The sequence below is a fragment of the Contarinia nasturtii genome, unplaced genomic scaffold, assembly GCF_009176525.2.
Source record: "Contarinia nasturtii isolate CC-2019 unplaced genomic scaffold, AAFC_CNas_1.1 Cnas_scaffold_4311, whole genome shotgun sequence".
In the NCBI taxonomy this organism is placed as follows: domain Eukaryota; kingdom Metazoa; phylum Arthropoda; class Insecta; order Diptera; family Cecidomyiidae; genus Contarinia; species Contarinia nasturtii.
In genome coordinates, this window is record NW_022201606.1 from 3,479,989 (window position 1) to 3,504,256 (window position 24,268).

The following is a 24,268-nucleotide window of genomic DNA, read 5'->3' on the forward strand; positions in this document are numbered from 1 at the left end:
CTGCCAGTTAAAAATATAAATAACGAGGAGAAATGTGCTTACGTGCCATTTTGAACGAAAATAGCATTCGTATTCTCTGTGGGTGACAAAGTGAGACAGGGACACTAGCAGCTGCCTCGTGTCTATCTCTACTAATCCAAGAGAAATCACAATTCAATGCCATCTTTTAACCAATTGCCAGAACTACACGTATGTATATGCGCATATGTGTTCGTATAGCAATCCAAATTCTACGTCCTTTGAATTTTGTAAAAGATTATGAATTTTCAGTTATCTGTTCTATTGAAATGCTTGAATTGTAAATGATAAATAAATACAATGTATTCTCTTGTTCATTGTTTATTCTTATTCCCTTTGAAGTCTACATAACTAATACATAGAGTCACGTCATAAAATACAAATGTCGATATTATCTGAATTGTTATCATTATATTCGTAAAATTAATGTTTTTGTTATTATTATGTTTATGAGCGTTATATAACGTTTTTACCAACCAGGCGTTGTGTTGGCCAAACGACGCATTCGTCGTGTATTACGATCTTGATCTCGGATTTTCTTTTCCATTTCGGCATCGGTTAGAGTTTCGAGGAATGGTGCCCATTGGTCGGCATCGCTTGTTCCACGGAATGGCATTTCAACTGTAACTAATGGAGCTTCACTGAATGCATAAGTGCGATAATGCCATGATAGTTGGCCGCGTATTGAATATGCAATGGCTGTGACAAATTCACCACCCAATCCCAATTCAGCGCACAGTTTTATTGCAAATTCCTCGGGATTGTTTGATTTTTCAGACATATCCCATTCGATTTGATCAACGAGCGACGTATTTCCGACATGTACATTCAATTTAATAATAACACGCTGGTCGATACCTAAAAGAATAGAATGGAAATTAATCAATAAGTAATTGATCAGGAATTGTGGAGTAATGGAATAGTAATATATAAGTAATTATGCCTCGATCGATACCATCTTCAATGATCGGCTCACTTGGGAACGCTTCGGTTTGTTGTCGTATTGCCGCTGCAATAGCTGGCACAAATGGAATTGGATTTAAATCCAAGTCATCGCATAACACTTCAGCGAATTGTTCTGGTGTAATCATACACTCTGAAAATAGCATCAAAAATTGAATTTAATAAATTGCTTCACTTGAATGGGTTGCCACACAAATCCTTACCGTTTTTATTCCATGTGAATGTGTCTCGTAATTTTTGCCCTTCCAGTTCCATATCCAGGCGAATCGGCACCAATACCTCCGAATGATTGGCATTCTCATAGTTTAATATTGGATCGGTGTCATCGAAGCACATCGGGAATGTTCGAATCTTTTTCGAATGCACTCGATTCCGGTTGATTGGTGTGGCTTGTGGTACTGCATCGAGATGGCTTGAGTTTGGCATTGTTGGTACCCAAGATGCTGGTTTTTTATTCGATTTGCTTTCACGCAACGGTGGATCAGTTGAATGTACAGAAACGGCTTTGAATCTGTCATCATTTCCAGCAATGATATCGTCGACTTCAGTTGCTTTCAACAATGACACCGAACTTGCCAAGATGTGACTACTCAAACCGGAATCGATCAAACGTTTTCGTTCTTCATTTGTAAGAGTTCTTCGGGCCATTCCCGGATATTTCTTATACAAAGAACCACGGAATAACCGTAAATAATTTCCAACCTAAAACACATAATTTTCACAATACAATTAGTTACTTTTTGATGAAATCGGCATCTTGATTACTTTGCCGTGTGAATGTATGTTTATTTTACCTCTGATCCAACATAATAGTATTCGCCATTTTCTTCCAATTGAAAACTCAATGGTTTATCGCCGTAGGTACGTAGAGCCATTGTGTTAATTTTATTAAATTATATTTTCGCACCAATTTTACACTTTTTTATTCAATCAATTTCCCAACGATGCAATGTCTTCTTGAGTTGTTCTGTAAAATTGTTTGTCAATGAAGCTTCATTAAAGATGGCGGAACATTGTAATGACATTTGAGCTGTGAATGCGTCTAATGTAAACGAAAAGCGGTTTTGTAAAGTTTTGACACTTGCAAATAATATTTACATTTTTAAAAGAATTAAATTGAAAATAATTTTAAATTTTTTGGAAATTGCAAAGAAAAAATTGATATTTAAATTTATAGTTGAATTTCACTGCTTAGCATTTTAAAACTCAAATTTGATTATTCGAAATTGAAAGAATTGTCAATTGTCAATGTTGAGAGTAGTGTCTGTCAAATAGCTGACATTTCCAACTACACAAACTTAAATCACATTGAAAACACAGTCAAAGGGAAAAGGTGGATTCGATTTGAATTCGTCGTATTGCATTAGAATTTTTAAAATATATCAACGCAAACTAGTAACATTCAACCATGAATCAAGCCGACATAGCTAAGCTAGTATCGAGACTTCGGTTTCAAGTTCATCCGAAAAAACGACTGCCCAATATCAGAGGTCCGCTGGGAAGACTGGAGCGCCTAAGAGATTATGTGACGGCATTGATAAAATACGAACGTATTGAATGCTACTATCCCAAAGCCGATGAATCTCGCGGTTATGCTGAACGGGTAGGGAATCAGTGTTTGTGACTTCTTTTTTTCACCATTAACTAATGTACATAACCTCAATATTTTTTTATTTCATAATATCCAGTTAATATCGGATGCAATTCGGTATGGTGATCAACATGCTCCCACCATGGAAATGGCTAACTTTTGGATTACCGAGAAGCAATACATTCATAAATTATTCAAAGTGATTGTTCCACGCTTGCAAAATTGTCCACTCTCTTATACACGGATGTACAAAGCACCAAAAACATACCCGGACATCACCTACTGGGATCGTGCCGTTCTTGAGCTTCGAGGAAATCCATATCCTGATTTAAAACCAACACTGAGCGTTAATCGTAATTTCATTCATAATGTTTTACTTGATGAGGCAAAGAAGGAATACCAACGAAAGAAGTATGCTCATTTGAATCAAGAAACAGTGGAAAATACAGCCAACACAGAATCGGTCGATGAAATAACCGAAAAATTAGAACAAACTACGATCGAAAGCAAAGACGAAAACGCGAGTCAACCAGATTTAGAAAAGAAATAAATGCATTTGTTGATACATACATGTAATGTTTCTTTGAAGAGGAAAGAATATATATTAAAGAAATAGACGTCTTTTATGATTTAAAATGTGTGTTTTATTTAGTTTTTATTTTTATTGAATGAAATGCATTTTAAAATGTGTGACACTGGGTTTTTATAAGCGCAAATTACGTGCAATTAAAAGTATAGTATGATTGATTGTGAATAAATTGGATTATATTAAAATATTGTTGTTATCGATAGCATTGATCATCTGAATATGATTTTCATTTAGGGTAGCGATTGAATCAATTCATTCAAGAATTCATCGGGATTTTCAATGTCGTTGAGCAAACCTGTGATTGGAAATTAGATTGAATGAAATAAGATGGTATATTTAAATGCATATGTATATGATTTTGTACTACTTACCAGCAACATCGCAAAATTCGGCGAATGAAGTGCATGGCAAATGTTCATCTGTAAAGGTCTCAAGAATTGAGTCGGCCGATTTTAGCATGGCTTCATCATTGCGACGTATGTAGTCAAACAGTGAGATAGACCAGTCTTCTGGCTTTGGTGTGCTGACTGTTTTGAACATTGTGTACACCAAATCAACCATTGACCACATCATCAAGTACGGTTTGTATATGCTGTACTCCTTTGCTTGACGATCTGATCCGCTGAGTGTTTTGCATGCAACATTACGACTGCAATGTCTTGCTTGTGCAATAACCAATAAACCTATAACATTCAAAAGGCGTTAGAAACCTAAAATTGTCCAAAATTATATATTTTGTTGCACTTACGTTTGAGATGTTGAATACGGTGTCGTTTCCAAACGGTTGGTGTATGCAATGCCAAGGACATTGTAATTTGGAATAACGGTCCCTCCACTTCGTATGCACTGGCAAGCCAACGATCCGAAACCGCTTGCTCCAAGTAGGTAGACAGTGCCTTTTCATGCGCTGATCTCGACGATAGCAATGTGTAAATACTATAAAATAGCAAATACGGTACGAGGTGCATATTTGATTGTGGACCACCACCGCCAGCATCCTAATGTAGAAATTAATAAATTCAATAAGTAACAAATAAATACTACCAAACGCTCTCATACGCAGGATATTAGCAATAATTACCTCATGGAAACTTTTTTCGAATGCAAATCGCATGAGGAGCAATTTCAAATCGTGCATATTATTGGCGAAGCTGATTTCACATCGTTGAGTACTTTCAAGCATGTATGCATTATGACGGCTGATGCTGTTCTGGAAGTTAATTTCCGAAATATCTGGACCAAATAATGGCAAGAGACCATTACATTTTGTGTTGGCATTTTGAAGGCTGGCCATTTCCCATTCATCACGACCACGTGCCAAACGAATGGCCGATGTGTGACAATCGACATGAACAACATTGAAATGTGTTACCGTTGTGTAGCCAAGAGTTTTGCGTGCTTTTAGTTCAAACTCTTCTAAATTCGTTCGCTTTGTAAATGTGTAGATGGCAAGCACCTTTGATGGTTGACATGCATAACCTTCGCGACAAATGAAACATGTAAGGCCGGTTTCTTCGCGTAATTTTTCGATTTTTTGTAAAATCGATCCTTTGGCGGTCACTTGTCCTTTTTCATTCGTTCGCATACCTAATGCATCCAATTGTTTTTCACGCGTTGCCATTGCCAATCGTTTCTTTTCCGCTCTGGTAAAATCTCGAACTTCTTGTACACGTTTTGCGGTCGCTGGATCGGTGCATAATGCTTCCAAAAGATTTTCCGCCAAGCTGCCAACATGTTCATCGCTCGAAACCTGCTCCAATCGATGAATAATCGGTATGATATCTTTTGATACGGTCACCTGTGTCGCTTCGTGTTTCTTTGCCAATCCCGTTAACAAACGAAGAATGTATTTCAACGATGGTTTTGAAATAAATTCTTTCAAATCATCTGAATCAGTACGTAGCAATGTTGGTTTAACACATGGTGCATTTGATGTTATGTATTCGAGTGCCTTATCAACGATACCAAGACCCATAATATAGTCTTTGAGTGTGCCACCGATTGAATTATGTTCAATTTGATTGGTTAGTACACAGAACAGTTCCATTTTAAAATCTTCTTCGGGAATATGTTCCGTATCATATTTGTGGAAATCTAATGTGTTTTTGAAGTGTTCACATAGTAATGCCATTTTCAAGTCATTTCCGTAGACTAATGCTGCCAATACTCGGATCAAATGTCGCAAAACGGATGGATTATTGCGAACATTGGCACAATTTGTGCAGAAGATTAAGGCTGTCACATATTCCGGTCCGCCAAATGTCAATGAAAATTGTAAAAATGAATCGAGTGTATCACTTGCTGCTTTGCTTAAAATTGTTTCCATTATTTCGAGTAGTTGCTCGGTAACGGCCGATTGCTGTGAATCGTTTTCACTTTGCAAACATAATTGTAATACTTTCAGCAACGTGTTGATGGCATTCAGTTCCGGTTGACACAACACCTCTTGACAACGTCGCACTTTTACGGCAAGCAAAAATAGTTTAAGCAAAACTTGAAGCAATTGGCGAGAACGTGTTACACTAGTCAGACTTCCGATACGATCCAACATAACTTTGAGCCCTCCACAATCGGCCAAAACGTTTGCCATTCGATACTTTGCTTCCATGTCGACCTCTTCCGTGGTTTTATTGTTGAGCGTTTCGATAAACTCTTCGGTTGCATCTCCCAACAAACCTCGCATTCGATAAACAATTCGCATCGTATCACGTTCACCCCCTTCAGTTAGCCAGACCTTTTTATACACTTCTTTCACAGGCAAATCCAAACTAATGATCTTATTTTGAACCAGAAGCTCCATTCCATTATCATCTTCTAACAATGCAACCAATTCACAATCGGTACAGATTTTATTCTTGACATCACGCATCAACGGACCCAAACCGGCTTCAGTTGATGGATATGGATTGCCGAGCATTCGACCTTGCAAGAAATCTTCTTGCTGTGGATCTTTTTCTAGCGTCAAGAAAAATTCGCCCACATCATTTTCTTCCGGATGAATAATTGAACAGAGACGCTCGAAAATAAAGACGGGTGTTTTAATGTCATTCAATGGTGTATCGCTGACGGTATCGATTAAAACTGACATGAAGGCCCGGGTCTCTTCTTCGGTGCCGGTGGTCATTTCCTCTAGCCTGCAAGGGAAAAAATTAGTTAATTTTGAAACAAACTGTTTGAATTGAAAACTAAAATAATTACATTTCTAATAATTTCTCCTCGGCATCGCAAACCAAACGTGTTCGCTGAACAACCAAACGACGTAGCGACAAATATCCTTGTAACACGGGTCCAAGTAGTTTTCCTTTGTAGACTTGTCGAATTTTCGGTTTGTCCAAAAACATTGCAAGCAATTCGACAAGTTGACGTAGCGCATAGCCTTGTGCCAGATCTGATGAGAGTGTTGTTTCTTCCAAGCGATGAATCTTTTCAATTTCACTCTTGAGCAAATCGGCGATATGTGTTAGTACACCTTTCAGCACCAGATATTCACGCCATGGTGTGTCTTCGGCCAAGCAACGATATAAAATCAAAAATTCTTCACTCGCTTCGCCAGCCTCACCAATGTATTTCAGGAAGCCGGTAAGCAAATCGAGCATTTCTCTTTTTCGTTCATGTGTCTTATTAATCAGCGATGGAATCAATGCACAGGCCAATTGACGTGCCATGCGTGAATTTGAATTGAAAAGAATTGGTTGCAGCCATGAGGCGGTTAGCGATAGATTACGCGGTTTGAATGGTTTTAAAAGTGTTTTACGGCGCCAAATTCGTCCGTATTTTTCAGCCAAAAATTTATGATGATCGCTACGACGTTTTTCTTCCAAAATCGAAATGAATGAACGCAATGACTTTTGTTCGGCTGTTGGTTGCGGTCCAATCGTTGGTTCTGTGCTTGAATCGGCCTTATCTCTTGTCTGTGGCATTCTTGATTTCCATTCATCGTACGAATGCATTTTGTCGCCTTGCAGCCACTTTTTAGCATTTACCGTGAGTCCATCGCTTGGTACTTTCACGATGTACGTATCCTCAGTCGATGGTTGTTTGGTTGCAATTGTTTTTGGTGATATCAAATTTTCCAAAATTCGTAATGATGGTTGTAAAATAGCAGCCGGCGGCCCACGAGCATCTCTGTAATATGAAAATATGCAATGTTATTCACCGACAATTAATTTCGAGTTTTAATCTAAAAAAAAATATATCTTACCGGCATGCCATCAAGAATATCTCGAGAACAACGCGTAACTTTTGTTCCCAGCATGAATCGTTTTGTGAAACAAGCGATTCGAGCAACGCCATTTCGTGTCGGACGGCCGTATCAATATTGGCCAATGGGATTATTCCACTCAGTGCCAATTTAACACGATTATGAATAAGGCTGCACAAATTCTGTGTTGGTTCGGGTAGTTCTTTTGTCAGCAAACATAATAGATTACGAACCTATTAAAAATAAATCACAATGAATTAATCACTTTTAATTTGACAATTTTGTTTTTGAATAGTTTCAAACATACTTCGTCTTGAATTTGTGTAGTTCCTCTGCGTAGATTATTTTGAGCGAGCTCTTCGACAAGACCTTGTTCGCAAAGACCTTTACGACAATCCATGTTAACAGCCATCGCGCGAAGCAGTGTCAAACATTGTTCTGTGGAGGCTAGTGCACAACCATAGCATCGATTGTGTGGTACAATGTTTTCAATTTGTGCATCACTGGACGATGTCATAAGCGAATCAATTTGACTGCTTCGATCGTAAGCAACCAATTCACGGCGGCATGCTTGAACTTTCTGAATAATTTTGCTGAGCTCTTCGAATGACGTCTTCGATTCGACACAATACTTTTGGGCCAACAATTGAATCACTTTATTCACCTGAGACGATGACACAATGTTTCCGATCATATTCTCATCCACCACACGATCGAATTTATGCTCAGCCACTTTTTGCACGAGTAATTCAAGGATTTGTTTTACACCTTGCAGAGTACGATAGATTCGGTCTGCTTTCTCCAATGATACGTTGATTGATTGTACGGTTTTTGCACGATCATCGGCTGACTCAATCGGATCAACAGCACAACAAGCTCGACCATACAAACTGTAATCGAATTTTGCATATTTGCAAAAACCACATGAATGACATAAGAAGGGATCTTTTTCATCGTAGTTTATTGCGCGACATTTATGACATTGATAAACATTTTCACCACAATTTCCGCATACACCCGGATTGGCAGCAACGGCCGCACTGCAACGGGGACATTGTAAGTTTTCCGATGAACTGGTGACCGTTTCATAGAAGTCAGCATATTCAATCATCAGATTGCATGCAGTGATCGGCAATGGGAATTCAATCTTAACATCTGTTTGGCCAGATGATAGGCTCACCTTTTTTGCTGTGAAAGAAAAAACGATTTACATAAAAAAAATATCGAAAAGAGAGAAAAAAATCCATTGAAACTCACCTTTATGCCACATTGATGGTCGATTTTTGAGCTCGACAACGGCTTGCACCGATCGATTATTGTAGTAAATGTTGATAGTTCGTACCATTTTTGTTCGTTTCAAATCACCGATGCGAAGAATAATCTTTGAAATGGTATGTGATTGAACCAATTTGACGATGGTTGTGGTCGTAGTAAATTTGGAATCAATTTTAATCGACGACAATTTGATGTTGGTCATTGGAACTTCAGGATTGTTGCACACCAGACACGGTTCTGATTCCAAGAAGTATCCATCCAGTTCGAGTACATGACTTAATGCTGTATAAATCGGTGCATTTGGATGTTTTGACAGGAATTCGTTTTGTTGGCGAAGTACCGAAACGGCAAGTCCCATGTATTCGGGTAGTTTGGCATCGATATGCTTAGTGCTGAGTGTTAAATAGCCAAGCAAATCAACAAATTGAGCTGTACGTCTACCATATGCAGGCAATAGTGACCACAATTCCCACATACAATTCAATAGACGCTCTTTTTGCTGTGTATTACTGTTTTCGTAGAATGCATACAGCAAAGCGTGTGCTTGCCAGCGTATCGATGTAATGTTTGTTTCGAGTAAGAAAATTTTGATGAATTTCGTAAGTAATTGAGCTGATGCTTGGCTGAATATTTGTGTAACCAAAATTGCACATTGACTTGGATCGAATTTTGATTCGGCCGAACATTCACTCTCTTCAGATCGTTCACGATCTTGACGCACTACCTTCATTACCATAACATGTTTTGTCTCCGGCTTGTTGTCACCAACTGAAGTATTACAAACGGCAGACTGAAGTAGTTGCAAAATGATTGGCGATACTCCTTCATCGAGTTGATAAGTGCTGATGCGTAACAATGATGGCAAAACGTACACATGCGACAAACAAAAACGTTGCCAATTGCCGGTTCGAAGCGTTGCCACTTCATGGCATGCTCTCAAATGTTCGGTTAGTTCCACCAGTGAATCGTATGTGAAAATCGGATTTGCATTGTTAACATTGGCCAATTGTGTCGAAGCTGTTTCGCTGGACTTTTGAATGATTTTAATGTGGGAGTCTAATGAATGAATGTCGCGAATTTGACGATATTTCTCTTTGCTGCCACAAATGTATAGCAACAGTTTGCGTACCAATCGTCGAAGAATGGCCGATTGAACGATCATCATGTACTCACATAATGTGTATGTCATGTACTCGCAAACACTTGCGTACCAATCATGCGATGATGCAGCGTGACTAGTTGACAATTTTAAAACTTGATATGGTAGTCGAACGGACATTTCGGTCAAAACTGTGGGGAACATATCAAATATATCTGTACAGCCTTTCAGGCATAATGGTGCAAAGAATGGTGACATATCCGGTTCTGGTCCATACTGTCGCGGTTTCAGTAAGTTACCGCTAGCTCCAGTAACTGCACTTGGAGCCTGTGATGGAAGCATACCCATTGGTGATAATGCACTGACGCTATTGTCTTCATTATTTACCACATTCTTCCAATATGGCAAGAACGATTTCAACATAATCAAACAGAATTGAATGCAACCGCTTTCCAATAGGGCATTTGCTGTCTTCGATGCAACAAATGTTGCATTATCTCGTTGTGCATTCGGAATTAGTGACGACAATGTCATCTTCGATGATGATTTAACTTTTCCCATTAAAACGCACAATAATCGAAGAATGACCAATTTAACTTCGGTTTTTGATGATCTTACTGTTAGTTCTGGTGGCTGTGCATTTGGTGAGATTTCAAGACGATCGATTAGTGCGGTGAGAAGTCTTTGCATCACAATCTGATCGGGGTCCTGTTCGCCATCCAAATCAGATGTCAACATTAAAATGACTTGCATGAATGGAATCGCTTGTTCGCCATTTACTCCATCCAAAATTGACATGTGATCAACCATTCGTTGAAGAATTGAAACTCTGTAAACGCAAAAGAGAAATTTGTTGTTATTTCGTTGAATTTAAATCTTCACATGATTAGTAAAATATACCTTAAAGTATGCAATTTCTGAATAATTTCAGCTTCGTTATTATCTTCGGAGTCCTCTTCACGAACTTCTTCTTGGACGTTTGCAGTCGATGTGGATGGTTCGGGTTGAATCATTTCCGTACTGCGTGGAAGTGATGAATGCATTTGCTGTTCACATGTGCTGCTACGGCCACTTGCACCTCCGATACTTTCACCACCACTTTCCGAACTACCGGCCGGTTCAGCCGGTGTTCGCATTTGATTCATTGATGTACTGCCGTCGGTGGCAGCATTCGATTCATCGTCTGAACCTCCAGAAGCGGCCGGTTCACTGAAACATAAAATCATTTCGTTAGACTAAGATGTGTTTTTTTAAACAAAAACGGCAGATACTCACTTGTTAAAAGCTGCTGCGGCCCCTGAGACATTAAGTGCACGTAAGCTTTGTAATGCACGATTACCAGCGCCTTGAATATTGGCCAATCCTTGTTGAAGTGTCTCCAAATGTCCATCTTGTTCTTGTAAACTTAAAGCAATTGCAATATCCATAATTGCCTCTTCGTCACCATCCGGTTGCATGTCGAGTAATTGTGGAAAACCACCACGAAGACCGCCCAACAATGCTTCAACCGATGCGAGTACATTACCGGCGGCTGGTTCTAAACCAAGCGGTTCGATAACATCAACATCTTGCATGCCGGCAAACTCTTCATTTAAAGCAGCGGCAGCAGCTGCAGCTTCCGCATTATACGGACGATTTGATGCGCTTGAAGTGCCAGCCACATTTTCACCAGACTGTGAAGTTGTTGGGAAATTCGGTGCGATTGTTTGCTGTGACGTCGATGGTGTTGGGGTCGGTGTTGAGCAAACTGGTGGTGTGGACGACGCCATTTTTCTACGTTTGACTCGAATTCTTAATAATCGGATCATTGCTTGTTTCACACTGTAACTGATGACCTTTGCTGGATTCACAAGCAATTTAACCAAATGTACTGTCATCGATTCGACAAGATTTGGATCTGACAATGCAAATGCGTATAGAATCTCAACCAAAGCATGCACTATCGATTGGGTATGCGATAAACCGATGCGAACAATTGATATTTGTGACTCATACGATGGTGTAATGACATGCAGTTCATGCAGTAGTTGGATGAATGATGCAACCAGCGGGAATTGATTTTCATTGGAAATCTTTGCCAATGAATGTGGTCGTGCCACTGCAATATTTCTGGTGAGTAAAACCAAACGATAAAATGCCTCCGGATCAATGTTACGAACGTCACGTATTTTCTTTAATTTTTCCAATTCGGAATTAACTTCGCTGAGGATCTCTTTATCTTTGTAATTATTGTATGCGTTTTTATTTCCAAGCAAATTGGCCAAAATGCCTTTGGCTTGAGTTTGAACCGCATTCGGAAGTGGATGAAGTAACAGTTTTGTGGCGACAGTCATCGATTTTTGACGAATATTTTCATCCATATTAGACGAACCGAGCAATGACAGTCCACAATCCAGCACATCAAGCATAGAAGTCATCATTTTATCCAAAGGTGTGACTTGATTGTCGCTTGAATCACCGTTGTTTGTATTTGAAACGACATTTGACATTGGATTTGCTACCGTTGTACCATTGTCGTCCGACTCTTCTGGCCATCCAAATACATCTTTTGTTTTGCCATAGACTTTGATGCTATCCAACATACAAATATTGTCCGGATCAGTTGATGGACCAAATTGTACATTTAACTTTTTATCACTTTGTAAACTCTCCTATTAGATGAAGAAAAGAATATATCAGTGATAGTTATAAAATGGAAGAATAAATTGTAAACAGCAACATCGATTATCAAGTAATTACCTCACGCGTCATTGGGATGTCAAACCATCTTGATTTGGTTGTGATTGTATTGATGGTTCGGCCCAGTATTGTTACACTTTGCGGTGTTCGAAGTGCATCCTGTCCGCCAATGGCAACACGAATTCCTGTGATAACTGTGTTCGGGTCATTGTTTGTAATTTCCAATGTGAAACCATTGACACGTGTCGAGGTGACAAATAAGCCTTGTGCATTCAAACGATGTTTTAGCTGGGCTGTGTTATAAATTTGTAACAAGTCATTTCCACCGTATTCAATGTCACTCAAACAGTTGCAATGTTCGAAGAAATCAACTGGGAATGCTAGCGGTGATGTTGATGATGGTCCAACTGATTTGCCTAAGCTTGTGGATGGTTGCACTTTCGATCCGGATTTTTTATTTTTCTTTGAAGCTTTCAATACCAATGCTGAAAATAGATTTCCAATGGGCTGAACTTCTGATTGTAACCAATAGTTTGTATTTTCTGCATTTGCCGAATAAATACGTAAGCTACCGTCTTCACACAGTAGAAGCAGTGTCGTTTTTTCTACACCAGATGATGCATGACGAATGGCCACCATATCCATGATTTTTGCCTTAGAATTTTGAGCTTTGATTTCTTGCATAACAATGCTGTCTGGTCGAAGCATGAAGATGACTGGATTATTTGATGTTTGCATCATTGCACAAATCAAGCCAGGATGGCCGGGAATTTCGGTCCACTGGCAGAGTGGTTGTGGCGGTATTTTTGACGAATTCTTACTATTCGGTCCGGTTTGCAGTTGAATTACACACTTTACACCTTCGTTTATATCGGTGATTGGTGCCATAAATGATTTTCCTTGTGTGTAACTGAAGAATAGCAGCTGCAAAACATGTGAGTAGTAAATAGACACACCACCTCCACCAACCAAACCATTTGAATCTTTAATTAATGGATGATCCAATTCGAGGGTGTTTGTAATGTAGAATGCACCATGTTTGGCTAAACTTTCATCAGACAATAATTGTGTATAAATGTAACCCGATGAGGCAAACAAAAGCATGTAGTATGCATCTTGTTGACAAATAAATGTGCAGTCACGTATTTTTCCGCTTGGAACGACAAAATAATATTGTGGACTGATTGTGTCTTCTGCAAGTTCGTAGATTTTCACAAAATCAGCTGTTATTAATGCCAATTTTGTTTGTGAACCCGGAAGCCAAATGGCACGTTTAATAAAGTTTGCTGTTTCGAGTTGTGGTGTCAACACAATGTGATCGTTTACGGCTCCTGAACTAGAGAATACCAACACGTGACACTCTTTCAAACCACAAACAGCCAAATAGTCTTCATTTGCTGGATTCGATGCAAGCGACAGTACAATGCATGGAATTGGTGCCGATGATAGTCGAGATAATGTTAATTTGCGTTTGGCTGCATCGGCTTGCTTTAACAATGCCGACAATTGAAGAATGGTTACTTTTCCTTTTTCATGCGAAACGGCCAAATGCTGACGCTTTCCATGTGGTGATGATAAACAGCAGAGTGCAACGCGCCGAACAAGATTTGTCGATAGTAGCTGACGAATCGTTTGCCCTTGTTCACCTGAATAATTCATGCGAACATTTTCGAAGGCACCTTCCTGACTGCCAAGCGTTGCATTCATCAGAGAATCAGAAATTGAGAACGATTTATTCGGTTGATGTAGTCGTTCGAGTGCATTTTTTGCACGAAGTTGGCAACCAACGGTCGAGTGTTTTGCGCAATTTTCTTGAATAGCTGGCATCAAGTACTCGAAGAAATCCAAAAGACATTTCACAACAACCTTCCATTTATCACTTGTTTTCAATGTATCACGAGACGATTCAATGGTTTCGGTTATTTTTGACGTTCGATCTGATTCATGTTGTGAATCACGCAATGAATTTGTACGTGATGGTGGCGTTACGGTACGTCTTCGAATCGTTGAACTGTAATCACTTTCATTTCCGCTCATACCAATGACTGACGATGCGTTATCCTGGTAGTTTGTACGTTTGTTTAATGCTTGACATGAACCATCTTCTTTGGCGCCACAATCACAAAAGAAATTTCCATATTTGGCATAGCTTATATCATGATTTTTGTGACAAACACGTGCACATACACTGCAAACACCTGCTTTCTCAACCATTTTGCATGTATGACAATGATACCAATGCTGGTTGATAAAATCCTTCTGACTGATGGAATATGTGCACAGTTTATTGCTCAGACTATCCTCATCGGAATCTTCAACGGCACTATCATCATCGTCGTTCACCAAATCATCCAAATAGTCGTCGAATTCGGCTTGTGTTTCATCTTCCCATGCAGTTGCGATCACACTGTTACCATTGTAGCCGAGACTTTGCAGCAAATCGACCATGTATTTCAACAGAGCGCTCACATTATCGAAAGCGTTAGCGGTTTTATTTTGCGCCTGTTTGTTATTGGTGTCTGCATTCAATTTCTCCAAAATATGCGACTTTGAAATATCCAACCAATCGACGGAACTGTTGAATAGCATTGAATGCCCTTTGCCCTGTGACGTGTCCGCCAAGGTGATCATCACTTGTAATAAATCGGTAAAATCGGGTGCCTCTTGTGTTGGACACAATAGATTTTGTCCCAATTGAATCAATGCTTGGAATAATGCAGCCGAAACATTCGGCGCAATTCGGCTTTCTGATACAATGTACTTGGTTAGCGTTTGCAACAATCGTCCATTTTTCTCAGCGCAATCATCACTTTTTGGTTCTGAAACTGAAAAATGTTCGTTTTTAATTTTCATATTACTTTTCAAAGTCAATAGAGAAAAAAGCAAAATAAAAAAAATTCAAATACTCACCAACATAGTCGAGTAAAATTGGTGCATTTGTGCATTCATAATCAATGTCCATGGCATCATTATCAATTGGTAGAATTTGATCGGAAATGCTTGGTATCGCTGCCGATGTGGTGGCCATATTTGTTGGTGTGGCCATATTTGTCGGTGTCGATACGCTCGATACACTGAAGAAAGCCGGAATTGGTCCGAGCAAAATATGTCCCAACCAACTCTTTAGCTTTCCGTTGTCCACGGTGGCCAACTCCGAAATGCATGTACACAATTCCTCAAGTTTGAATGCTGAGTCGGGCTTTTCGGTTGCTTTGAATAAATTCTCGAAGAATTGCAACACTTTTGTTGCATATGATTGTGAAAATGTCGTATTTGTAAAGGACAATAGAACCTGAACGAGAGATCCCTCCCGTGTTTCATGGAAAAAGTTATGCATTGCACTAATGCCCATCGGTTCGGTGAGCATTGTTTCCCAGAAGCTTAAAATTTGTTGTAAAATTGTTTCATCTAAAGTCCCCGGATTTCCTTGAGATGCAAGCTCTGCGCTGTCAATCAACAAGCGATAGCTAATCTTTAGAACATAAGTCATCGGTGATGCCATTACTTTGAATATGTCGGTATCTGTGTTTCCATTCATCATTGTTTGCAAGCATTGTTTCGATATGTCGTACAAATACTCTGTGCGAACATCAAATAGCATTGGCACGAGTACATTTTGAATGCGCTCTTCAATTGCATTTTCATACTTGTATACGGACAATAATTTATGAATTAAATTTACAATCGATTTTGCAACGTGTTTGATTGACAAAAGTAGGGAGTATGTTGAATGTTTCGATAGTTCGCCCAAGTGCGCTTCAATCACGGTAAGTGTGTGCATTTCAACGGGGAAAGCACTTGATGATATACTTTCTTCACTCAAAATCGGCAAATTCTTCTTCCATTCCACCAAAATAGTGTCTTTATCTTGGCCGGTGAACATTGAAGTGAATTTCGGTGCCAAATCCTTCCAATATGGATGCTTTGATCCAGATAATGAAATGAGCGATTCAAATATGTGTGGTTGGATTGAGCCGCTTACGCTTGCAGTCATTGTTTTGCTGGAATTGATTTGGAATAGTTAAAATACATGTAAATTTAGCAATTTTTAAAATTGAAAAGAATAAAACGAATAAAATACTTACAAAATGCATTCTTTGACAATTTCAAATGCATCTAGCAATTTGACAATCAGATCTTTTGAAGCATCTTCATCGGTCGGTACAACTTTATCCATTGATTTTGCGTCATCAGGTTTACCTAAGGGGAGAATCACAAAAGAAAAGAATACAATTAATTTAAAATAATCGAAAAAGAATCAATAAGAATTAAATAATAATAGAAAAGCAATTTTTAAGTGAATTGCCCCTCGGGCTTACCACTGAGAATAATCACAGAAACATCTGATCCTGATGTTGATGACATTGAAATCTCCGCAATGCTTCCGGAATCAGATGAATTGGCTCCACTCGATGTAGTACTACCGTTTGCCTTTAATGCATGATCGCCTCCAAACTTGCTTCCAAATCCATCGGTTGAATAAATTGCAACCAAATGCGACACAATTGCATCCAATGTAATGATTTTCGATAAACGTGGATTGGGAATTTGGAACGTTTTGATGAACGATTCCAATCCGGATGTTGTCTGTTTAATACTATATTTTGTGTCGGACACATGTTCGGTCAGTTGCTTCCACAATTGTTCGGCCGATTGTGTGTACATGCCTTGTTTCACCAAACTGTTTACGATTAGCGAGTGTGCATTTGTGATGGGATGCAAACAACGAATCGACCACATGAGCGAATGTAAGTTTGGTACTTTCTCTTGCATTAATGCTTCAACGTGTGGAGTCGATGGCGGTAAGCCCAACAATAGTTTCCAACACAAACTAAAGCAATACTGAACGGAACAAATGGTTGTGTAATTGATTTTGGCCGTGCAAATATCGGTGATTGCTAAAATGTCAATCAATGCATCGATAAGCAATGGATATTTCAACTTATCGGGTGTGCACAAAATGAAATTCCACGCCAAACCATCCAATTTAAATTCCTGTATCTTTGGATCAATCACGGACAACGAATAAAATTTGGGACGAACACCTGACACATACTCGTGGGAATATTTTCGGTACTTATCTTCAATGTCCTTACGACAAAATGACATCAATTTCGATTTGGGGCCTTGTGTGTTTTCACTTTGTTTTTGACTGGTTTCGTCGCTGATTATGCTGAAGAGATTCCATCGAACTTGTTCCAGCAGAGGAGTAGGTGCATTGTATAGATGTTTCATTAGATACTCAAGGAATAGCAGTAACCGTGATAGAAGGATGATTTGATGATCGCGTAACGGTTTCTCGCTGGTCATTGTACGGCAAACTTCGGCGCATCGAATAACACCGCCAGCTGTTAGCAGCAAAATTGATTTCTTTTGCATCAAATTCAACGAATGGAATAGGAACAACAATAATTGAGCGTGTTCAACGTTGAGATCTTCATAGTCGTTGCTATCAATTTGAAGAGTTTGGGATGATGACGAGCAAACACCTTCGACCAGTGTATTCACCAATCGGTGCCAGACTGAGAGACAGGCTGCTTCTTTTTCTTGCGATGGTTTCAATAGTAAAATTTGCACAAGAACCGAAAGTGTTCGCGGATATACCTGCAATGGCCAAACATTTGTGTCCTGGGTCCATGGTGAGACGCCCAAATGCAACAAAAGTGATGACTGCAACGATTCGTTGATCAGTGATCCCGAGATCAAATTATGTAGATAGCGGCCAATTGCACCCGAAAATTCAATCATTGCATTTTGCCATTGAGTACTGTAAGAATTTTCAGCTTCGCCACGTGATGCATCACGGTCCAAATCCTTCAAAATATTCGCAAGCAATGCCATTTGCTGTTCGCTCAGGCCACTCTTTACATATTTATTCAAATATTTGTGATTACTGCCGAGCGTTGTATCCAAAAAGGAAAATATTTGTGCTGATAGCTCCAAATATTCGTGCGGTTCGTCTTTGGCCGGCACCATTGATGTGCTGTTTCGTTGATTCTCCGTCGATTTATTGTCAGTATTTTCGGATGCTTCGTCTTTTCCTTCCGGTGACAATGTTTCCTTGAACCATGTGCCCAGATAGCTTTCACTATCCTCTTCTTCTTCTTCGGTAGAGTAATCCGAACATGACATAGAGTCATTGAAATACGTTGTTGAATCACTGAAGCTTACTGCATCCTGACCTTCGCTCTTGATATTAATTCGTTTCAGCGAACAAGCTTTGCGATATGATACTGTCGCCAAAAATGTGAGCAACTGTTGCATTGTTGCACAATTCAAAACTCGTGCAATTCTTTGTAATGATGTGTATTGTCCGAGAATATCAAAACCAGATGGTTCAATTTTATCGGTGGTTGGGTCATCGTCGCCGGCTCGCGATTCAAGTTTCAGATCTTCGATCAATTCATTCAACAATGTCAAACAGTGTGATGCAATGGCAGCATTCAAAACGCCAAAGCCTTGCTGAACTTTTGATAAATTTACGCGGCCAGACGATGATTGCATATCACCCGTTCGACTCGTGGCACCAGTCATTGCACCGACTGACGATTTTGTTTTGTTTGGATCGTCTTGTGTAAGTGCTGATGCGATCAACATTTTTGTGTTGCTATTTCCAGATGCACCCATCGCACCTTGCATTCCATTGATCAGCAACCATCCTCCCATACATAAGTGATTCAAATAAACATGATAACGTGTCGTATTAAATATATTTTCGACGGCTGTGAATATTTCCAATGCTTTATCGACAATATTACGTGCATGATCTTCGGTTGACAAAATGTCTTCACTCTCTTTTGTTGTTGAACTTGACGAGGCTGTGGTCGATGACACTTTATTTTCAGGTGTTGACTGTTGTTGAGACTTTTGAGATCCGGTCACGGTCATGGTTAAAACACTGCTCGATATCGATGTCAAAACAGCACAATACAAAGCGGCCATTGCGCATTTTGACAATTGCTTTATTTTATTTGGTGTCAATGGTTCCAGTATCGGCAAAGATATGGCCAATGACAGTAAATGGATGTCGGACGATATTTGTGGTAGTACGCTTTTGATTGCCATTGCTTCGTTGTGTGTTACAGGCAAATGTAATGGCTTACCATGAACTGCACTGTCTTCGTACCGAGCATAGTAACGTGATAAAACTGGTAGTGATGAACAAACTTTTAGAATGATGTCACCAGCATTATTTGCTTGCATAAATGCAATATTTGTACTCGTAAACACTTGCTGTAAAAAAAATAAAGAAAACAAAAATATTTAAAATTCAGCTTTTTTCATTACTATTTTTATTGCACAAAATTAATGGGTTTCTGCTACACTTACCGTACAATCAGCTACTTCTTCACTCAATGGATTCCAGCTTGCCGCATTTGTGTTTCCAATCGATGTAGATAGTTGGGTTAGAATCACTGTTAATAGATCCGATCGGGATCGTTTCATATTCTCCGATTTCGGACTGTCTTTTTCACTTGATCCTATTTGACATAGTATTGATTTATTTTTTTTAGACAAAATTCACGGAAATGAGAGAAAAGAATCATAAGTCATCAATAGAAATTACCTGTGACATTTGATTTGTGTTCGGGATATTTTGCATTTCGTAAAATGGACGAAAATACAATTTGGTCAAAATCTTGGTCTTGGCTTTTGCCTTCGCACAAACTTTTTAGTGCGTGCAATAATAGCTTTGTGTCGGAATTGGATGACTTTTCAAATTTGTTCAAAATGTAGCGAATCAACACGCCACACGCTTCAGTTATCTGCAAAATTTGATTCTGGCACACTAAAATTAAAAAGAAAATTACGTAAACGTAAAACAAAAACACGAATCGAAGTAAAAACAAAGGAATGTCTTATTTGTGCATACAAAAAACAACAGTACAAAAAATTGCGACATGCCTCAAATGATACCATGTACTTTTGTAAAAAAAGAAATTGGTATGGTGTGTATAGAATTATAACAGTCTGTTTATGGTGCATATAAATAGATTTGAAAAAAAAAAAAACAAAAATTTTGCAAACAAGTAGCCATTTGTAAACTTTAACGATTTAAATATTGGGTTTATTTTGTTCATGGTGATGTATGTACGGTTTGTAATCGATTTTCAACAAGGAATTCATGTAACGCAAAAAGAACCGTAATTACTTACGTGCATTGCACTGTCCGCTAATGTTGTTTGCAGCCAGTGCAGCAAACGACATGTAAAACACGTCGAAGCTGCTATCGTGTTCCAAAATTTCATTTTCACTGAAATGCAGAAATAGAACGTAAATTTCTCATTATGATGAAATCGGCGAAATCAAATCAATGATGACTCCAATAGGAGTCAAACAAAGCAAACAACTTTTTTTTTTTCTCAAAATGACTCAGACATTATTGAACGGCAGCCATATTAGCACCATACAATAGGAATTTTCGATTACGATTTTCCAATACGAATTGTGTTTGAATTGATATAAATTTATTGTCGTACTCACCATTTCAAGATGGTTTTTGTTAAATTATTCAAATCGGTCTTGGTTAAAGATCCAGAATTTAATAATGGTTTAATTACGGAGGCCCAATCGACACCTCCACTGCTGTGTGCTGCCATTTTTTTCTCTTTCTGACTTTCTGATTTATACGTCGCAGCAAAGTTAGAATAAAAATGACAGATCTGTGGAATTGTGACAACGACGGAGTGAAATGTCAAACCGTGCAAAGCCGAACCGCACCAGCTGATTGGGACACAAATTGTTTGTTTGAAACAAAGTGTTTATGTTTATGACTCTTCACACATCCCAAACACCGAATGCATGCATGTGTGTGTGATGGTGAATGTGTATGCGTATGAAGATGGTACACTGTTCGATGACAATGTGTTAACATTTGCTTGAGATTAAGAGCAAAATCAGAAATTGAAAGACCTTTGCTACAATTCTAAATAAAGAACCAAATCCGTTTGATTATGTTGGTACAACAATTGTATTTATTATATAGAATGTCTTTATGATTTTTTTCTATTGGCAGTGTGAGCTACACATTAAATAAAATTCTTTGCATCACTTTCATGATTGCGTATTTAGAAAATGCGTCTGTGTAATTGCTTTCATTTAATGAGTTTGTTATTCCTTGTTTTCATTCTCAGCTTGCATTTTGTGGGGCGTTGTTGGCGGACCAATTAAATTTTTGATTTTTTATTTATTTGAACTGTAAGACGAGATGCTGAATATTCCATTTGATTCATATGAAACCAAGTATATTTAAAACTGTCTTGGCCATTGACGTTATGTTTTTGTGGATTTTTTTCTTGAAAAATCATATTTTTAAAAAATTATTTTGAATTGAGATGTGTGATTTTGAGACAAAAAAATTTTTTTCAATATGATAAATTAATTTTATTTTGTTTTTATCATAACCTCCAAAATATGTTAGTTTGACGGATTACTACTCTACCGGTAAACCGAACACTTAACTATTATTGAACCGATTCAGCTCCCTGTCATCCGAAGGCCTATCATGCTCTCTGTTGATTGAAAACAACAAATGTGTGTAGTTAATGTTACAACGTCAGTGAACCGAAAACAAACATGTCGACGCAAAAAGTGATTTCCAGTCAAAAAATGCCATTAAAAATGAATTCAAAATCAATAAAAGTCAAAACACAGGAATTTTTATCGTCGAGAAAAAAGTTACAACCGTTAAATGATATATTAAAAGAGTTCGAGGTTAGTATACAATTTATGGTCAAAACATTATAGATTTTTCCACAAACCACTCCGTTTGAGGTTAGGTGAACACTTATACTGAATTGTGTTGTAGCCAATCAAATGATGTCATATCACACAATGGTCCTGCGTGTGTGAAACTTGAATTGTTTTCCATTTAAAAAAATATTTATTTTTAGATATGTGTCCAAAACGAATCGACGATAACTCCGTATTTGCTGGCGCTGGAAAAAATCTTCACAGAATTGCTCAAAACACGTGAGATGGTCACAACCATAAAACCATCAAAGATAAAAGGTACACCTGCCATTTCAACATTCAAATTACATGCAAATGCTGAACAAATGATTATTTTCTTTTCAGTAGATTGTTACGCTGAGATACAATTGCGTGAAGCTTTACAAAAGCACTATGAAACAGTCTGGAAGCAAATATTGAATGGTATGCTGAATCCTGATGAGGCTGAGAGTACACAAGCATTGGTGACAGCCATGCATATACTGTGCTCAGAAGCAAAATATCCAAAAAATCCCGATTCCAAATCAATGATATCAACCAGCAAGTTCAGAAGTATCATACAACAAATGCTTTCGGTGAAAAAATTGAATCATCATCTTTTCGCAAGATTCAAAGAGTACGGTTCATATTTGGATATTGTGTACACTTTGTGGAAAATTCTGCCCGACATAACGATCAAGGAGAAGTCTCCAAGTGATATTTATGTTCAAAACTACTTAGATTTGATAAATGCTATTCCCATCAGTGCTGAAGTTCAAGAAAATAAACAATTGTTGTGCTGTAGTGAGGACATATTCGACTTTGACTATCCAGTTGTGCGCAAAAATTTGAACAAAGTGTGGGCATGCATTCTACAATGGACCAATGATTTATCGGAAAATTCGCACAAACAACTGTTGGTTGTGTTAATTGAGAAAATCTTATGTCATTTGGATAAACCAATTCTTTTGACCGATTTTTTGATGGACTCATTAGATGTTGGTATGTTAAAAGAATAACTAATAATTTATCAAGAAAAATGTATGCTTAATAGTCTATTCATTTGTTTTCGTTTTGTAGGTGGTCCTGTGAGTTTGCTCGCTCTGCAAGGCGTGTTCACATTGATTCAACAACACAATTTGACATACCCAAAGCTTTACGAAAAATTATATTCTATGTTTGAACCAGAAATCTTCCACACAAAGTATAAGGCCCGTTTATTTTATTTGGCAGACATTTTTCTAAGCTCTAGTCATTTGCCGGAAAATTTGGTAGCTGCATTTGCTAAGCGTCTGGCACGTTTGGCTCTGGTTGCACCCACCCAAGATATTATCACAATTATTTACTTTATTGGAAATTTAATTTTGCGTCATCCGGGCCTCAAACGAATGATCAGCCATCCGATGGGCGACAAAATACCAAGCGATCCATATTTAATGGACGAACGAGATCCAGTACAATCGAATGCAATTGAAAGTTCACTGTGGGAAATAGCATCGTTACAACAAGATGTTGTACCAACAGTTGCTCAGGCAGCCAAACTTATTTCAAATCCATTACCAAAGTGTGAATGGAATCTAAGTAATCATCTCGATGTCGACGAAAATGATGTAAGTATTCGGTGTATTTCTTTAGAAATCATTGTCAATTGCTATAATTTTTCGTTTTCGTCTCATTTCACAGCTATTTGATCAGGAAATTTTGAAACGCTCCAAAGAATATGCCCTTAATTTCGAGAGACCACAATCGGCATTAGTTCCAAATGCCACAGACGCATTTTCAAAATACTGGAAACTATTTTGAAATGACACAAAGCATTTTATTTAATGTCTAGCTCATATTTAATTGTCAGAATCTATCTGGTGTTTAGCACTACACATGTTACATTACGAATAGAAATAATTCGTAGCTCCCCGAACTAAATTAAATCATACCGTCATTGTAATATTGCAATAATTGTAATGAAAGCCCATTCTTTATTTTGTATAAAAAAAAAAATCCATAATAAATAGCATATTTGCACCGACATAATCGAATAGATTTCATTTTGGTTTTTCATTTGTTGCAAAGTTCTTTTGCTGATTTTCCCCTTTTATTATTATCATCAAACAGTTTACGATGTTCACAAACACATATTCACAA

General features: G+C 38.2%; 4 protein-coding genes across 6 annotated transcripts; 2 read left to right on the forward strand and 2 right to left on the reverse strand.

The window, feature by feature from the left end:
* Positions 1-321: 321 nt before the first annotated feature.
* On the reverse strand, positions 322-1,965 carry LOC116350702 (SWI/SNF-related matrix-associated actin-dependent regulator of chromatin subfamily B member 1). Of its 2 annotated transcripts, none has more exons than XM_031782604.1 (4): positions 1,776-1,965; positions 1,185-1,683; positions 974-1,114; positions 322-876 (listed from the first exon to the last, which is right to left on the reverse strand). In XM_031782604.1, the coding sequence occupies exons 1-4, from the start codon at positions 1,854-1,856 to the stop codon at positions 488-490; spliced, it is 1,110 nt and encodes a 369-aa protein (XP_031638464.1). In that variant the 5' UTR covers positions 1,857-1,965; the 3' UTR covers positions 322-487. The 2 variants fall into 2 exon arrangements, with proteins under 2 accessions (XP_031638464.1, XP_031638463.1); XM_031782603.1 differs by having other exon boundaries at positions 962-1,114.
* Positions 1,966-2,245: 280 nt separating this feature from the next.
* LOC116350725 (39S ribosomal protein L17, mitochondrial) lies at positions 2,246-3,208 on the forward strand. The gene is made up of 2 exons (XM_031782631.1): positions 2,246-2,584; positions 2,670-3,208. Exons 1-2 carry the CDS (start codon positions 2,390-2,392, stop codon positions 3,120-3,122), a joined length of 648 nt encoding a protein of 215 aa, XP_031638491.1. The 5' UTR covers positions 2,246-2,389; the 3' UTR covers positions 3,123-3,208.
* Positions 3,194-21,016, reverse strand: LOC116350724 (protein purity of essence). The gene is made up of 18 exons (XM_031782630.1): positions 20,900-21,016; positions 20,572-20,669; positions 19,983-20,204; positions 19,745-19,896; positions 16,735-19,648; positions 16,501-16,615; positions 15,326-16,416; positions 12,476-15,240; positions 11,012-12,387; positions 10,637-10,945; positions 8,620-10,565; positions 7,670-8,550; positions 7,363-7,595; positions 6,360-7,286; positions 4,243-6,295; positions 3,910-4,159; positions 3,533-3,844; positions 3,194-3,456 (listed from the first exon to the last, which is right to left on the reverse strand). The coding sequence occupies exons 1-18, from the start codon at positions 21,013-21,015 to the stop codon at positions 3,392-3,394; spliced, it is 15,825 nt and encodes a 5,274-aa protein (XP_031638490.1). The 5' UTR covers position 21,016; the 3' UTR covers positions 3,194-3,391.
* An 824-nt stretch (positions 21,017-21,840) lies between these two features.
* On the forward strand, positions 21,841-24,166 carry LOC116350675 (nucleolar complex protein 4 homolog A). Of its 2 annotated transcripts, none has more exons than XM_031782554.1 (5): positions 21,841-22,129; positions 22,309-22,426; positions 22,493-23,128; positions 23,207-23,736; positions 23,810-24,166. In XM_031782554.1, exons 1-5 carry the CDS (start codon positions 21,992-21,994, stop codon positions 23,927-23,929), a joined length of 1,542 nt encoding a protein of 513 aa, XP_031638414.1. In that variant the 5' UTR covers positions 21,841-21,991; the 3' UTR covers positions 23,930-24,166. The 2 variants fall into 2 exon arrangements, with proteins under 2 accessions (XP_031638414.1, XP_031638415.1); XM_031782555.1 differs by having other exon boundaries at positions 21,842-22,129; positions 22,496-23,128.
* The last annotated feature ends 102 nt before the right edge of the window (positions 24,167-24,268 follow it).

What these genes read in the sequence shown, in the direction of transcription:
- LOC116350724 (XM_031782630.1), bottom strand. Translation starts at nt 21,015, where the DNA reads ATGGCAGCACACAGCAGTGGAGGTGTCGATTGGGCCTCCGTAATTAAA. An exon ending in ACACAAATCAAATGTCACAG is followed by an intron (nt 19,897 to 19,982) that starts GTAATTTCTATT and finishes TATGTCAAATAG; the next exon opens with GATCAAGTGAAAAAGACAGT. An exon ending in CCGTATTCAACATCTCAAAC is followed by an intron (nt 3,845 to 3,909) that starts GTAAGTGCAACA and finishes TGAATGTTATAG; the next exon opens with GTTTATTGGTTATTGCACAA.
- LOC116350675 (XM_031782554.1), top strand. Translation starts at nt 21,992, where the DNA reads ATGTCGACGCAAAAAGTGATTTCCAGTCAAAAAATGCCATTAAAAATG. An exon ending in ATATATTAAAAGAGTTCGAG is followed by an intron (nt 22,130 to 22,308) that starts GTTAGTATACAA and finishes ATTTATTTTTAG; the next exon opens with ATATGTGTCCAAAACGAATC. An exon ending in GATGGACTCATTAGATGTTG is followed by an intron (nt 23,129 to 23,206) that starts GTATGTTAAAAG and finishes TTCGTTTTGTAG; the next exon opens with GTGGTCCTGTGAGTTTGCTC.
- LOC116350702 (XM_031782603.1), bottom strand. Translation starts at nt 1,856, where the DNA reads ATGGCTCTACGTACCTACGGCGATAAACCATTGAGTTTTCAATTGGAA. An exon ending in ACTATTATGTTGGATCAGAG is followed by an intron (nt 1,684 to 1,775) that starts GTAAAATAAACA and finishes TATGTGTTTTAG; the next exon opens with GTTGGAAATTATTTACGGTT. An exon ending in TGAAGATGGTATCGATCGAG is followed by an intron (nt 877 to 961) that starts GCATAATTACTT and finishes CTATTCTTTTAG; the next exon opens with GTATCGACCAGCGTGTTATT.
- LOC116350725 (XM_031782631.1), top strand. Translation starts at nt 2,390, where the DNA reads ATGAATCAAGCCGACATAGCTAAGCTAGTATCGAGACTTCGGTTTCAA. An exon ending in CTCGCGGTTATGCTGAACGG is followed by an intron (nt 2,585 to 2,669) that starts GTAGGGAATCAG and finishes CATAATATCCAG; the next exon opens with TTAATATCGGATGCAATTCG.